Source organism: Pseudochaenichthys georgianus, chromosome 21 (assembly GCF_902827115.2).
Source record: "Pseudochaenichthys georgianus chromosome 21, fPseGeo1.2, whole genome shotgun sequence".
NCBI lineage: Eukaryota > Metazoa > Chordata > Actinopteri > Perciformes > Channichthyidae > Pseudochaenichthys > Pseudochaenichthys georgianus.
The window spans coordinates 2,729,971-2,747,057 of NC_047523.1; the positions used below are offsets into that span (position 1 = coordinate 2,729,971).

The 17,087-nt window shown below is 42.1% G+C and overlaps 1 protein-coding gene across 1 annotated transcript in view; it reads right to left on the reverse strand.

Moving 5' to 3' along the window:
* Window positions 1-775: 775 nt before the first annotated feature.
* The window catches only part of LOC117466639 (ribosomal RNA processing protein 1 homolog B-like), a 28,786-nt gene continuing 12,474 nt past the window's right edge, over window positions 776-17,087 (reverse strand). The window contains exons 8-16 of the mRNA XM_034110011.2: window positions 16,788-16,999; window positions 16,312-16,457; window positions 15,865-15,962; window positions 11,351-11,370; window positions 11,093-11,236; window positions 7,694-9,009; window positions 7,484-7,615; window positions 4,020-4,086; window positions 776-1,145 (exon numbers count right to left, since the gene is read on the reverse strand). Of these exons, the coding sequence (XP_033965902.1) occupies window positions 934-1,145; window positions 4,020-4,086; window positions 7,484-7,615; window positions 7,694-9,009; window positions 11,093-11,236; window positions 11,351-11,370; window positions 15,865-15,962; window positions 16,312-16,457; window positions 16,788-16,999 (2,347 nt within the window). The 3' untranslated portion in view covers window positions 776-933. The remainder of the gene's footprint in view (window positions 1,146-4,019; window positions 4,087-7,483; window positions 7,616-7,693; window positions 9,010-11,092; window positions 11,237-11,350; window positions 11,371-15,864; window positions 15,963-16,311; window positions 16,458-16,787; window positions 17,000-17,087) is intronic.

The window sequence follows — 17,087 nt, forward strand, 5'->3', positions numbered from 1 at the left end:
GCGCAGTAACGGTAAGGTATCTAATTACTTATTTAGTATTCCATAACTTAGTAACGGAGATGGTCATACTAAAGTGGTAGAGACATGGCAGAATTCCTACAATGACGCGGGACATTGAACTGTTCACCCGTGAGAGGGCGATCAACAAAAGAGAGCGAGCGGCCCGTTGAGGGAGTTTACAGGTGAGAAGACTCAGCCATGTTTATGCAGCACTGCACGTGGAGATGTGGTCTCGCAGATTACATCGGCCTACATGTATATAAACCTGCGGCGGAAACCCCTCTTGTCGGTGAGTGTGATTATTTTATAAAAGTAACGAAGTAACGCGTGTCGGGGCAATGTTAGTAACTGTAGTGTGATTACTGAATTATAAAAGTAGCGCGTTACACTACTCCGTTACCGACTAAAGTAATATTATTACAGTAACGCGTTATCTCCGCAATGGAGCGAGCTTAAGTTTCAGCAACACCTTCGTCACACATGTCACCACGTGTTTGTACCATTTTCATGTAATTTGTAATCCGTTCTAGAAAAACTATGTGATTTTGGATATTTGTGGAGTTGGGTGGTCCGCAAGTGTTTCTTTATTGGTTAAGTGTCCTTGGTATGAAAACGTTTGAGAAACACTGCCCTATAGGGAAAACAACAGTTTGCTCTTCTGATGTCCCTGCACACAGGACAGATGTGTCACCATTCCATGTTGTTATCAAAAGTTATCAAGTACACTTCAGATATTTGACTCACAATAGAAGTCCTAAAATGAAATGGATGAACGTGTGAGCTTAACATTTATTAAAACGTTCAATCCCTTAAAGAGGCAAAAGCAACACTGATAGAAACACAGAAATACTTCTAAATATATATCAAAAGTGAAGTCAGTCTGGTCAGTTCACAGAGAGCAGGGGGTCTGTATCTACAGTCTGTAAGGGGGGGTTAGAAGAAGTCCGCTGCTGAAGGCCGGCGTTTAGCAGTCTCCTTTGGAGTATTGAGGCCGCTCTTCCTGTTGGCCTTCGGGGTCTTTCTGGCAGAGAGTGCTGTGGGCGGAGACTTTAAGACCCCAAACTTGGGTTTCTGCTTTGGGTCAAAGGGCACTCTCGATGACCCGTCTGGACTCAGCAGCAGGCTGCGGTCCGTCTTCTTGAACTCTGCACCAGGACACAGGAAACAAGCAACACTGTTACTACAGTAAGAAGGCACTTACTGATTGAAACACATGTTATTTGTCTTTCAGAACCTCTTGACATATTTGAACATCTACAAAAGTGTCATTTGTTTTTTCCCTGAGCAATGTTTGGTGTGCTTGTTGCAGAGGGGTGTACCACGAAGCCAGATTAGTGGGTTAGCAAGGTATTTGGAGACGAAAGTCCAAATTTGCCGTACAATTGCTATGGCTCTCTAACCGGACTACATCACCATGACAACTTATGCTGCAGACATAACCGGCTCTGGACCAGGTTATTTTTTTATATATATATATATCCTTTATTTAACCGGGAAAAAGTCTCATTGAGATTAAAATCTCTTTTCCAAGAGCGACCTGGCCAAGAAAGCTCGGTTGGATGCTACACAACCGGATGGTGTTGGTACCTGTTCGTGTGGATAGTTATTAGAAATTGTAATCCCTGTAATGATGCTGTTGCTCTTTCATGTGGAACCTACTTGAGCATGTCTCCCTTGAAAAAGAGATCAAATATCTCAAGGGATTCACCTGGATAAATAAAGGTTTGAAATTAAAGGCAAAGCTACAACAGATAAAACACAGACAATACATGTAGATGAATACAGCGATCGTAACACGTAAATTAAATGGCACATTAACCAGCCAATATGCAAATAAAAGAAATTAGAAAACATTAAAACTGGCGCAATTTAAAACGTCAATTATGGGATATAGCAATTGTTGTTCGCTGACGGACTTGAACTCCCCCGTAGTGATACAATGTGAGTTTCAGCTCCTTCTGTACATTATTCCAAGCAGCATATTTAAAAGCTTTTTTACCCAGTTCTGTTCTCACCTTAGGAACCAGCATCTGAATACAATCTTGGGAGCGCAGGCCATATAGACTTATATAAGAGGGAACCATCCCAAGCAGGGATTTATATATAAAACCCGACCAATGGGAAAGTCTGCGTGCAGACTTTTATGGTTATGTTCAGAGTTATATCTTGAAATGAGCAAATACTGCTGTTCACTAACTAGTTCCTCTGAACATAGCGTCACTTGATGATGATCAGTTAGGGGAATACTTTGTGTAAACTGAAGCAGTCATGTTTCATTAGATAGATGGATCGATAGGTACTTTATTGATCGCAATTTGGGAAATGTTTGCATTGCAGCAGCATAATAAAACACAAGGCAATATACATAAGAGAAACTAAGATACAGAAATAAACGGTCCAATATATTTCAGAAATAGAAATAAAATAGCATTAGAAAGTAAAATATATATATATATATATATATATATACATACACACACACACACATGTGGAAAATATACATGTGGAAATATAAATCTCCAGTAAAAAATATAATGCAGGATATTATTGTGCAAGAATGGATTATTCAATATTAAATAGAATGCCACAGAACAAGGCCGTGCAGTTACAGTAGCTCAAACTATATGCATCTCATTATTTATTAGTGATGCAGAACAACAAAGCAAGAAAACTGTTGTGTCCTCGTTATTTTTAAGGAGGGTATTGTTGTCACGTTTACAGTTCAAGAGCTGCAGAATGTGAATTTGTCAAATAAGAAATAAACGGGAGGCACGGATTGCATCGAGTGGTTATTTACATAGCATGCTTGCGAATTTATACGAATACCTTTTTTTCATAATATATTCTAATAAAACGTCAATATTGACCCATTTCGTCATCACATGAGTGACATGACGCTCAAATGCCTCTTTATCGGAGCGCGCACTGAACCACCTTCATGGTACCCGTTTTCTCTGATCAGGAGTTTCAGTTTGGTCCAGCAAAGTCAAATAAACTCTGACTTTTGAACTCCCTCCATAGTATACCCCCCAGGTCAAAGGCATTCTTGAACATACAATGCCAACTGGTAAACCTCCATATGCTGCTGGAGATCTTTTTTCAAAACGGCTACTAAATGGACGCTGTGCTCCTCCACCATTAAGAGGATGGAGGTCTGCATCTGTGACAGGTCTGACTAACTGTCTCCTGATTGGATGTTCTCAGGCAGAGCTGCAGCTCTTTTAGAATAGCACTGTGACTCAAGTCCCACTACAGCAGAACATGCCTTTATATCTGGTTCAGTACATACTCCCACTGACATTCGTAGTTATGCATTTTGTCTTTCTATATCTCATTTTAACCCGTAAATGTAAAGTATCTTTGTGTAGTGTGAAAAGTACTTTATAAATTAATGTATTTTTGTCATCGTGATGCAAACTAATAGGTGGCTAATTTATTGGACGGATTAGGTTTTGGGTATCCCTTTTACGGAGAAAAACAACAGTGGCTGACAGTAGATCTTCTGTGGTGGAGAAGAGCAGATAAGTCCTGTCAAACTAACAGGATGAAAAAGAAGACGTTCTATGATATTACCAACGGGTTATTGGCTGTATGGAGGCTGTGTTTCTTTAATCTAATCTCTCTCAATGCTGACATGTAGACGTGTTACTATGGTTACTTAATAAGATGCATAATCACTTCACAGATGGTATTCTGGTTTAGCTTTTAAACTGGTAATAGGGCTGCAAATGCATATTTTGTTCATTACCAATTCATCCAAAAATTGATGTTTTCAATTAACCGATTAATCTCTTGGTTGAAAACATAAGAAAAAGCCTAAAATGAACAGAGCCCAAAGTGTATAACGCTCAAATATCAGTTATCCTTAAGGACCCACATCATGCGTGTCTTCTAGGTGTGACTCCAGCCTGTGCGTAAACTTTCTGACATGTGTCTTGATGATGGTTGTGATCAAAACGTTACATTGATGACAGCCTTGGCGCTGATCATTAACCATCTAATTGCATCTGATTTCTTACCAGCTGTCTTGTTGTTCTTGAGGCCGAACGTCACCTTTTTGGATTCTGACAGGGGAGTTTGGATCTTCTGTAGAATAAAAACATAGAAGATGAGTCACACATGGTTACATCAGTGGATAGACTGTTGTATAATGTTTCCATTGTTTTAATACGTTTCTCATGGAAACCTGAACAGCACTCTATAGAAAAACACCCGTCTACTGAAGGACCTCTTGGCATCTAGTCCCAGTACAAGAGCTTCCATAGTCTTGTTTGATGTGGTTGATTACATGAAGAGTACGTCTGATATTATCACGTGTTTGACTCCGTCTAAGAGTATCAACCTGCAACTTTGATAAGACATTAGGGATTTAGATCAGGGGAACACACAGGATGGCCCAAAAGAGCAACGTTGTTCTCCTGGAAGAAGTCCTTCGTCAGGCGGGCGTTGTCCTGCTGATAGACCCAGTCATCACCTCACAGACGAGGGCCCTCAGTAGAGAGGGTGCCCGCTGCAACATCTCCACAGAGCCATTTAAAGCTATGTGTGCCATTGAAGGAAGAAGCACCCCAGATCACCGGTGCTAAATTATCTTCCATATCTTATTTAAAATTGGGATCACTTTTAACCTCAGGCTTTCCCCAATGCTACTCCAACTCAATGGGAACAAAAACAGGACAAAACAAAGAACGTTATTGGGACTGAGAACATCAACTTTCCGAAACAAAAATGTTCATAGAGAGGTCATGTTTGTGACCTTAGGCGCATTCACACGGCAGTACTTTCCCCACAAAAGGTTCATGAGAACTCTTTAGTTCTCATGAACTAAGTACAGATCGCGTTCAGACTGAAATAAGTTCCTGAGGAAGGATTAGGCAAATTAAGCCGCTGACATCACTTCTTCTTTGGGTTTACTGGCAGGCCGCAAACAACTTCACGGCGTACACTGCCAGAAATAGGAACCTTTTTCTCCCACGAAAGTCACTGCTCTCTAGCAGAAGGGGGTACAAAAAGGTTCTGATTAACTCATTTTTAGTTCCGGATTTTTTTGGTGTGAACGCGACATTTCCGAACTAAAGTGGGAAAAGCACTGCGGTGTGAAAGCGCCTCTTGTCTGAGCCAAGATATTGTAATGGCTTGGAGGGATGGTCTCTGCAGCCTTCAGGGTTTCAGAGAGCCCTCCTGTGACAGCTTCATTAATTAGTCTCTTGGGAACCGTCTACAAACCGGCGGTTTTTCACATGTTAATAATATGTGTCTCCTAGACTGTTTTAACCACAGAAATAAGGGCCTTGCCATCAGGCCACTCAATCGGAAGTCCACGTTTAGTTTTTTTTAAGGGATAAGATTATATAATTGTAATGCAACAGACTAGTTTACTAGAGATTCAGAAGGCAGAAAAGACCGGCTCTCTTTAATCCATTCAATGATCTCAGAAATATGTCCTAACAATGGAGGACCTGGTGAGAGCATCATCCGAGTCAATTAAGGAATAATATCCAGACCAATGGGAGAATCTGTGCACAGCCAATCGGCACGCGTACATTGACATCAGTGGGCTTGAGACCGTAAAAAACACATGTTTACGCCCCCTGCTGTGAACTGCAAATATTTCTTTTTGGACCGCTCCGTCCATTGGTGCGCTGTGTGACTCATGCGTTTTTAGATCATGTAACATTTAATTTATATTTCCAAGGTTCATTATTACAGTTTCATTTTATATTAGCACAACGTACCATATTCCAAATAGTGGTGATATATTTAATATATCATATACGAGCAACGATTAGTCAGAATTGACAACTACTAGTCGACTAGAAAAATCTATAGCAAGAGGCAGCCCTAATAACAATGTTTTTAATTTTAAGTCATTTAAATATCAGCTTTCAGAAGAACAAAACTAAAATGAGCAGCCAATATGAATTACTTGTGAAATATTGGCATCATGGTGCTCCTGCAGCTGTTCATCATGAAGAGCTTCTGTACTGCTGCCACACACTAGCTAGCGGTGAGCTACAGGGGTTAGTGCCTCAGGGAATGTACACCTAAAGATTCTCTTCAATCTGTCAGGTCATCACCTACTCATGAATGTGGACGTGCATTCCTAGTAGGACTGAACGATATACCGTGTCAAAATAAAGATACCCTTATTACTTATCGAAACTGCACAATATATCCGATTAAAGCTGAGACTCCACAGATTATTTAAGTATAGTATCTAAGCGATCCGATCTCGCGACAGGGGAAGCAAACAGACATCACAACACGTACCTTTACGGAGCTTTTACGAGAGATCGTCTCACCGTAGCTGTCAATCTGATCAAAAGACGTGTTCAATGGCATTAAAACGAGAAAGAAAAAACGCGGCTGAATCGGTTGATCCATAGGTTGATAATATATCTGTGGCTTTGAAGCAATTGTTTATAATCCATAATTCCATTTTTATGTAAAAATCGGAGCACAACAGTTAGCTGCTGATGGTAGCCACCTTCCGGTTTTGGCTACGCTCACTCTCACTCCTTATTTGGTAATGTGTGTGTGTTAGACTGCGCTGGACTGCCGCATAGCAAAGACCGGAAGCAGCAGCCACTCTGGTGGCTCCCATTAGCAGCTAACTTTTGCTCTGCGATATTTACATAAAAATGGAATTATGGATTATAAATGAAATACATTTTTTATACAGAGACGTTAAAAACCTATGGATCAACCGATTCAGCCACGTTTTTTCTTGTTGTAATGCCATTGAACACGTCTTTTGATCAGATTGACAGCTACGGTGAGACATCTCCCCTAGAAGCTACGTAAAGGTACGTGTTGTGATGTCTGAGTTTGCTTCCCCTGTCGCGAGTCCGGATCACTCAGTGATGATACTATATACCTACATAATCTGTGGAGTCTCAGCTTTAATCGGATATCTTGTAAGTGCAGCTACGATAAGTAATAAGGGTACTTTTATATTTGTTCTGTGCCAAATTCAGTTAGCATTTTTCGCTCAGGGGTAATTTAGATGCTTCTTATGAGACTTGTGTTTTGTTTTGGTAAAAATGGTTTGTATCGTCAGTTAGCTGAGATTATTTCCGTTAATCTGGTCTAACACATTAATAGGTTCTTAAATATTAAGATCCCCTGAGACACAGTGTCGTGAAAAAAAAAAGTAAAGTACCCGCCGGGACCTTGGGGTTTAACAGGTAAAAAAACCCGCAATATATATCGCAGGGGAATAAAAAAACGCAATGTCAGTTTCTTTCAATATCGTGCAGTCCTAATTCCTAGCTTTGAAAAATATATTATCAGGACAAACTTTGGACTGGAGTTTACGGACCGGCGGTTAATAGACAAGAGCTGAAATAGCCAAATCAAAAGAGAACGGTTCACCCAAAAATAATTTTCTTTGACATTGTCACTCTTACTGAGTAATTTCTCTGTCTTGAAAAAGCGTTTTGTTGCGTTCTGTGAGATGTTCAGTTCTTCTGTTGTTCTTTACCTTCTTGCCGGACAGCGGCTTGCTGCAGAACAGAGCCGGGGGGGCTGCAGCGTTCATCTGGAAGGTGATTAGGTCAGACGCAGAGCCTGAGGAAGTCTTTGCCTTCTTTTGTGACTTTTTAGATATGGATGGCTGAAACAGAAAACCAGTTCAGAAGTCACCTCTGTGTTATCTCAGTGTAATCACAGTCTCTTATCACCAAATACTCACAGTGCCTGCTTTGGGCTTCTTGGCGACAGTTGGTTTCTCTGCCAGGCCATTGGTGGATGCAGCCTCCAGTTCATCGGCCTCGTACTCAAACGTCACTGGGATCTTTCTCTTCTTCTTCTTCTTCTTCACACCTTTCACAGAGGAAGACACAGCTCCAGTTCCTTCCAGTGGGAGCTCATTGACACAGCCATCCACCTGTAAATGGGTTTCATCCAGCTCATCCATCTTGGCTGCTGCCAACTTATTTTTCTTCTTTGCTGGTGTTGTCATGGTGATCTTAAACTCAGCATCTTTAGCCTGAGGGTTTCCCTCCGCTGCATCCTTTTCCTCTGAAGTCTGAGGTTCCTTTGGAGTCTTTTTCAGCGGTTTTACAATGCTTTCATCTGCAGCAGGTGAAACTGTGTCCACTTGGTTGGCATCTTTATTTTTTTTAAGCTGCTGTGCGGAGGCATCTTGTGAAACTTCAGAGTGTTTTTCCTCTACCTCCAAATGTGCCTCAGTCTCAACATCTGGTACTTCAACAGCCTTGCGGTTCTTTTTCTTACTCTTCTTCTTGTTAATCTGGGTTGTAGAATCAGTTGGCGTCTCCACTGAAGTAGTCGGGCCCTCTTGCCTTGAAGGCTGACAGTCTGCTGGGAGATCTGCACCTGTGCTCACAGCATTACCCTCAGTGTCAGATGATGTCGTTTCATTTCTTTCAGCAGACTCCTCACTAGTTGCTGGTGTGATCTCTGCCTCAGCGGTGTCCAGGGATTCATCAGCGATCTCATCAGTTGGTAACTTTGCTTTCAGATTCTTCTTCTTCTTTTTCTTCTTCCCAGAGACAGTTGCAGGGCCTTCAGAGGAACTCTCCGTTACAACAGGAGTCTGCTGCTCCTCGGCCACCGTCACGTTGGCTCTGACATCACAAGTCTCCACCTCTTTCTTCTGTGCAAGCGTTTCAGAGCTATCCTTGTTGTCAGAGGTGCAGGGAGCTGGAAGGCTGCTTTCTGCTGTGACTGTAGGCTGTTTGTTTTCTTCAGTAAGGAGCACAGTGTCTTGCGTCTGTGCTGCCTCTTCTAAGTGTGGTGCTGGTGCACACTGCGGCCCTCCTGCAGTCTCTTCTCCTTCAGCTGGAGCCACTGAGTGTTCAGGCATGTCTGCATCTCCCTCACCTCCTGCACTTCCTCCCTGTCCCACTTTCTTTTTCTTCTTCCTCCTCTTCTTCTTCTTCTTTTTGTTTTCATTACTTGCATCAAGGTCAGCTGGCTTCTTATCTTCTTTCCCTGACTCCTCCTTGCTTTGCTTGTCGAGTTTGGAGGCCGCCTTTTTCTTTCCTTAAGTAAGAGACACAGACCAGTTTAATATATTGAAATCATTCAAAATAAAGATTTGAAAAGGGGAAAGGTTTCTATAAAAACACTTAAACCAGTTTGTGTTTAATGACCTGCCTCAAGAACAAGAATGTTCTGTAAGTTAAGGGCAAGTTTACCCTACACAAACAGCAATGTCAAACAGAGTAGGTTAGTGAAATATCAAAAGAGAATTCAGTCTGATCAATGTTTACCTGTGCATTAACATCATTCTTTGTTAGGTTGCCTAGCTACAATGTTCTTTCACCACAGCGTTCCACACAGACACCTGACCAACCGCTGCCCTGGACGTCAACATGTCGATCTCATTAGAACATGTTAACCTATTAAGCCCGAGAGACCCCGGTACCGGGGCACTCCTGCAACATCTGTCTGACAGTGTCTGAGGGCATGTTCATTTAATAAACTAAGAATGTTTTATATCCATGTAACGGGAAGAAACTCATCTAACTGATCATTTTTATTTTATTTTCAAAAAAAAAAAAACCACAATGCTAACGCTGAGCCTCTGAATTAGCAACGAGATTACTACACCGAAATGGACTCACAAAACCTTATTCAGGGTATATGCAGGAATCCTGAAGTCAAATGTAATACCTTTTAAGACCCTTTCCATACATTTTAAGACCTCATCGCAACTTCGAGTTCTAACCGGTTACATTGGCGACACACTTGACCTCACATTTACTATATTGATTGTAAGATAGCACAACTAAACAGAGTGCAGACAGACTACTGAAGCCTCCTCTCCACATGAACTTCAACCTCTCTGTGAAGGTCAGGTTTAATGCAGCATGCTGCTTTGTTGCTTCTGTACTCTGTGCTCTTTCATTCCAGTAGAACCAGTAGAAACCAGTAGAAACCAGTATTTGACCAATAAACAAAACAATTGACAAAACTTTGAACTATGAAATATATTAAACGTTGGTGAGCTTCAGCGGCAATGCCATATAGGAGCTCCCTCACAAATACCCAGGTGTTAAATTGGGCTGGGGCTGTCCGGGGCTAAGCCCGGCACATAGGACGATGCTCTAACGTCACCCCCCTCACACATTTGTCATGTTTACAAAAAACGATATATATGTTAAGACTTTTCTCGTTCTTAATATAGACTATATTTATGGTCGATATGTGTTGACCTTACTTTAAAAAAGCAGATCTCTGTGACCGGATATAGTTTGGCTTAGACCCCGGCCCCACGAGGACGCATACAGTAAAACACATACGCAAACGCAAAAAAGTCTTCCGTTCAAGCGCATTCGATTCATTAACGTGTCCGTTCACACTAGACCGCTGGAAATGCTGGACACGCTGTTGTACATATGCCAGGCTTGTAAGTGGCGCTGCTGCCGCCACAAAATACACCAACAGCAGTGAAGAAGACCCTGGAGCATGGTTGCCCTTCTGTTTATTCTCCGCGGTGGACGGCGTGTTCTCCTGCTGTATATCTCTCAGGTAGTCCACCAGCAGATAATGCCATTGAACACGACTTTCGATCAGAATAACAGCTAAAATGAGCATATCTCCGTGTTTGCGCCATAAAGCTACGTGTTGCGATGTCTGTGTTTCCTTCCCCTGTCACGAGTTCTGATCGCTCAGTGATGATACTAGTACCTGTATAATCTGTATAATCTCAGTTTTAATCGGATATCTTGTATGTGCAGTTACGATAAGTAATAAGGGTATCTTTACCTTGAGTTCTGTGCCAAGCGCGTTAGCATTTTTTCGCTCAGGGTTAATTTAGACGCTTCTTATGAGAGTTGTGTTTTGTTTTGGTAAAAATGGTTCATATCGTCAGTTAGCTGAGTTTCTTCCCGTTAATCTGCTATAACACATTAATAGGTTTTTAAAAATATTAAGAAGCCCTAAAACACAGTTTCGTGAAGAAGAAAAACCTGCAGCCCCCTCCACCGGGGGCTCTCGGGCTAAACAGGTTAAGTATTATTCTGATAACCTTTAACTGCCCATGTCGGTTTTCAGGGCAAAAGTAATCCCACAGCAGGAAATAAAAATATTGCATTTGCGGAGGGTAAAGTGCAGGAGATACCTTTAGTTTTCTTGGCTGCTGGCACACCCTCGTCCTCATCCTCCACCCGGCTTCGTCCTCTCTTCATTCTCTTCCTGGTACCGAACATGTCATCATCCTCATCTGTGGAGACCTCATCTGGATACTCATCCTGAGGGAAGATGCCTGAGAGGAATGCCAATGAGACAGAGTGAGACTGGGCAGAGAGCAGGAACAAATATGTTGCTTTCATAAATATTAAACTAAGAGAAGAAAGAACGTGTGATCATCAGCTCCTACCTTCATGCAGGTCACGCAGGCTGCCATTCAACAGAAAACCAGGTGAGAGAAGAAGAAATCATTAGTTTGGGTTTAAGCAGAGATCATTCATGTTGCAGGATAAAGACTCCAGGACCATAACTCAACTAAGTACGCCCAAGAGTTTGTAAGGGTGTGCAGGTTCAGGAGTTAACAGCCTCACACACCGCTGTGCGGCTCCTGAGGAGCTGGGCTAAATAACCTCAGTCATTTTCCATCTCTTTGGCAGCTGTAATCACCCAGATGTATAGGGATGCACTGATGCATTGGCATCATTTCCGGACGATTTTCGCCACATTTCTCTTCCTCGGCACATCAGCTGTAAAGTAATGTGGCCTCCTCTCCTCTGTGTGAGGAGCAGCTGCTGCAGGATCTCCTCTGTGCAGCGTCTTCACAATCGGTAAATGAAATCCTACATTCAGACAGTCTTTTCGACTTCTCCACTCGGACGAATGTTTCACAACTTGTAAACTTGTCTGACATGTTGCTGGTCGTTCAGTCTGCAGTCAATCGTTCTCATCTGCTCTGTGTGTAATGTATTGATGACACCCACACACTGACAACCAGCTGTTTAGTGATAGGCATGTTTATACAAGCACAAGAATGGATAAGATGGACAGAGCAATGGAAACTGACCAGAGTACAGCCTGTAGACCACACAGCTCATCAAAATACAACAGCCTCCTGGTCAGAGGCGAGTGCTGTGGATGTCAGGACTAGGGATGGGTACCGAGCCCCGGTATTGAACGGGCCCCGGGGCTGAATTATTAAGACCGTGGTACCGTTAAGCTCCGACGTTATCGGTCTTTTTATCGATACTGGAGACATCTAAAATATATGTCATATGTATTATTGCAACACCAGTGGTTCTCAAACTTTTTCTTTCATTCCCTACTTTGAACAGGTGGGCCTTTTCAAGCCCCACCTGTTACTCATTGCTCCAATAAAATGGTAGGCCAAGCTTAAAATTGTCAAATGTATAACGGGGGTCTCCAACCTGTTTTTAGGATGAGAGCTACTTTCAATATATGCATCCGATGAAGCATTGCATGAAGTCTGTTGTTGGGGCTGCATAAATGTTTTTTAATTTTTATTTTCTAGGCAGACCATGCAGGCCTCTGAGAGTTAAACTTGGGCCTTTGTGTCGTACTATGCGGTGTTTTGCATATCTCTCAGTAGCCAACGATCTGTGAGTCTGTTGGCTCAGACATAAACTCCGTAATAAATGTAGTCTACATTGCATAAGAGGTGTAAAACCTGAGCATTTTAAATCGCATTTGAACGAAAGGCTTATATAATCTGTAGTTGTATTGATGATTTAATGTGTGACCCCCACTTTGGGAACCCCTGTTATAGTACACATTGGAATGATTTCTTACTTTATTTTGTACAACTAGGCTATATTAAATAGATAAAGGTGTGCACTCTCTTGCTCTGTCTGTCTCGCTCGCTCACAGAGGCTGTGTGCTCCGATGACGGCTTGCGTTAAAAAATAATAAACATAGGCCTATTTGTAAAGTGGGGGGACACAAACGGGATTTTGAAAAGTGTCACGGTTAAACTCCTTATGAAGTGGTGAGATGCCGCTCCACATTGCTTTTCTTCCCGACTGCAACGCTGTTGTGTGTGTGTATGAGAGATTTTTTACATACGTCTGTAAATGATTTTGGTTTCAGTTGTGTGTGTGTGTGAGCAGGCTCGGATTGGCCATCGAGAGATTCGGGATGGGCTGCTGCCTCTGGCATAGGTGGTCCGTGGACTTTCACAACGCCGCTGCACCGGTACCGTTGCGAGGCTCCGGCGCAGTTAAAGTCCACCGCCGTTGCGAGTCTACGGCTGCAACAGTCCACTACCACCCGCGAGGACCCAGGTTCGATTCCGGCCTGAGGTCCATTTTTATGTCCTTTGAGAGGATTGTCAGGACTAGCAAATACTAGCGTGTGTAGCGGTAGTTACCGGTAGCGACCTGCTGGCACACAGCATCTGTAGCGTCCTAAGCAACCTGCTCAAGGTAACATATTTGTGTTTAGATGTTAAAGCTGTTTCTTCAGACCACAATGGCTGACAGTGGAGGAGAAATGGATTTGGTGAAGCTAGCAAGCCAGTCGCAGCCGGGGGAAGGGTTTGTCCACCACTTCCAACTCACTAACTACAGTGGTACCTCACAGCCTACGAGGAGCACTGCATTAATGGGAATGCAGTGCTCGGACCTATTTTGTTCACATTATATATGCTTCCGTTAGGCAATATTATAAGGAATCATTCTGTAAACTTTCATTGTTATGCGGATGATACTCAACTATATTTATCAATCAAGCCTGATGAAATTAATCATCTAAATAAAATTCAAGACTGCCTTAAGGACTTAAAAACGTGGATGACCTTACATTTTTTGATGTTAAACACGACCAAAACTGAAGTTATTGTACTTGGCCCGAAGAATCTACGAAACAAATTATCTAAAGATATACTAACTATGGATGGCATTAATTTGGCCTCCAGTGAGACTGTAAGGAATCTTGGTGTTATATTTGATCAGGATTTATCCTTTAACGCCCACATAAAATCAATTTCAAGGACCGCCTACTTCCATCTACGTAACATTGCAAAAATCAGGCATATCTTGCCTCAAAACGATGCAGAGAAACTAGTCCATGCTATTTGTTACTTCTAGGCTGGATTATTGTAACTCTTTATTATCAGGGAGTACCAAGAAGTCAGTCAAGTCGCTTCAGCTGATTCAAAATGCTGCGGCTCGTGTACTAACCAGAGTTAGGAAAAGGGACCACATTACTCCTGTTCTGGCTGCCTTACACTGGCTCCCTATAGAACACAGGATAGAATTTAAAATTCTTCTTCTCGCCTACAAAGCCCTTAATGGGCAGGCGCCATCTTACCTTAAATAACTCATTATACCCTACTGTCCTACTAGGGCATTGCGTTCCAAGAATGCAGGGTTGTTGGTTGTTCCTAGAGTCTCTAAAAGTACAATGGGAGCCAGAGCCTTTTCTTATCAAGCTCCACATTTGTGGAATCAGCTTCCAGTTTGTGTTCGGGCGGCAGACACCCTATCCGTTTTTAAGAGTGCGCTTAAGACCTTCCTTTTTGATAAAGCTTATAGTTAGGGCTGATTAGATTCAGCCCCTAGTTTTGCTGATATAGGCTTAGTTTGTCGGGGGACATCTTACTTCTTCCTTCTCTCTGTCTATACCTGTGTACTCTCATGTTCCGATTAACCCAGCTTCCCCAAATGTCTTTCTTTTTGGTGTCTATATACGCTGGGATCCGGAGTCATGGATGATCCTGCGGTCCTGTGTCCTGGATCGCGAGCGCTGGATCTTGAGTCGTGGCTGTGGTCCTGGATCATCGGTCCTGGATGGATATCCTCGTGGATTCATCTTCCTATTATACACACATGCATTTCCAAACATTTGGACTACCTATGTTGCAAATGTATTATCTTTTCAATTTACACACGGCATCTATTGCACGTCTGTCCGTCCTGGGAGAGGGATCCCTCCTCTGTTGCTCTCCCTGAGGTTTCTCCCATTTTTCCCTTTAAACTGGGTTTTCTTTGGAGGTTTTTCCTTGTACGATGTGAGGGTCTAAGGACAGAGGGTGTCGTATTGTCATACTGATATTCTGTACACACTGTGAAGACCACTGAGACAAATGTAACATTTGTGATATTGGGCTATATAAATAAACATTGATTGATTGATTGATTGAATGCCTGATATTCTCAACTGATCCACTTGGTGTTTGGAGCCATATAAGTTTGCAAACTTGAGTTGTCTAACCAAGGCAGCGGCGAGACTTACAAGAAGAATTAAATTACCACAGACCAATTCAACTCTTGAGGGAAGAAAGGAGGATGGATTTTGAGTACAAATAATCAAACGCTTAAATTACTTTTTTTGTTGTTGATATTTTTCTTGTCATCTTATGAAGTAAATATTGATGCTTCTGCTAGAGATGACGTATGTGGCGCAGCTGTAGCTGCAGTGAAAGGAGACTTGGTGAATTGTGTTATCTGGGTTTCCTGCTTTAGTAACGGCATTCATTCTCGCTACATTAGACATCTATCTGTGATGCAACGCCCTGTTATTCTGCGTTTCTGTATAATATTAATGCTTTCTATAGCCGTGGCGTCATAATGATGGTATCAAGAGGTGTATTTATTCAGGTAGGAAACTACTGAAGGCATAGGGGTGAAATGCACAGCTACTGCTAAGAAACATTTAAATACATTCAGGAATTTACTGAGGAATAACTTAAAGAGTAGTGACATGGATTGGTATGCAATCTCTGAAAATATTTGTTTTAGTCTTGTGGTATTGACCATGCTGTATTTAGCTGAAACAGTAAGTATGTAAGTAAGAATGTGAAACAATCCTATTATTAATATGGCCTTTGAATTTAAATCCCAGAAAGGATAAATGTAAACGTTGATCACAAAGGACACATACACACAGTATTGTTATGGTTTTACTCACACTCTGATGATTTTGTACAGCCTCTGTCTGTTCTGGCTGGGGGTGCTGCTGCGACTGGCCAACCCAAACAGCTTGTCTGCAAGGGCCGTGTAGGCAAACTGCACAATACACAGAGAGCTCGTCAGAAGACAAACCAGGTCATCTCCATTACAGATGTCCACAGTCTGGGACAAACTGATGAGTTCAACGAAACATATTGGCTACAAATGTTTCCCCACCCAGAAACAAACTGCTCTGAGATGAGTTGACAGATTCATTTAAAAATATTACTGATTTTCAGCTGCTATAGTTTCCTTTAGTTTAACAAGTTAATTAAGCTTATAATAAGGAGAGAATAATATAGAACAGTATAGTTTAAAACAAGTGGCATGCATTGGATTGAAATGTTAAACCATAGCAGATTTCCTCTCAAAAGGAAAACACCATTAAAAGAGAGAAAGCCTTCACCTGTAGCACTGGGCCGACCACTTCATCACATGGCTCTTCTGTTTCAGAATCCTCCTCCAGGTGAAGAAGCTCATCATCATCATCATCATCATCATCATCATCATCATCATCATCCTCCTCCTCCTCTTCTTCATTTGATTTATTGCCTGAAAAAAAAGAAAAACTAAAATACTCAAGTATCCATTACTTCACTTCTTGTTAGTCCTGCATTCTATTTTAGGCTTAGCAGCTGCGGAGTTGACCAGTTACATTTCAAATTTCAATATCTCAAAATTGTATTAAATGTCACACAAAGTATTATTTCAGAACACAGATAAGTTGTCCAGTAGCATACATAGGTAATCCTTTTTATGCTATACACAAACATGAACTAGTAATTACTTAGAGAACACAAATCGGAAAATGACAGAAGATCTGGGCAGAATAATGAATCACTCGCGCAGTAACCTGTCGGGAGTTGATCCAGTGAGCCATACCGTTGATCTGCTTCCTCTCTATCTCACAGACAGCTTTGCTCTTCCTCTCTTCCGGCTGCTCGTCACCGTCGTCTTCTTCTGAAGCCTGTCCTGAGTCTGAGTCTGAGGCCTCCGCTGCCTTCACCTCCTTCATCAAATCGTCGATAGCAAAGGGGGCCTGGTCGATGATAGTGCAGAGGATGCTGTTGCAGATGGCCCCGAACAGAGCCCGGCTTTAGAGACAGACACAAGCAAAGATGAGCGGAGGGAAGGGAGTCGGCACTAAACACAACAGCACCAAGTTGACTTTGAATACAGTTG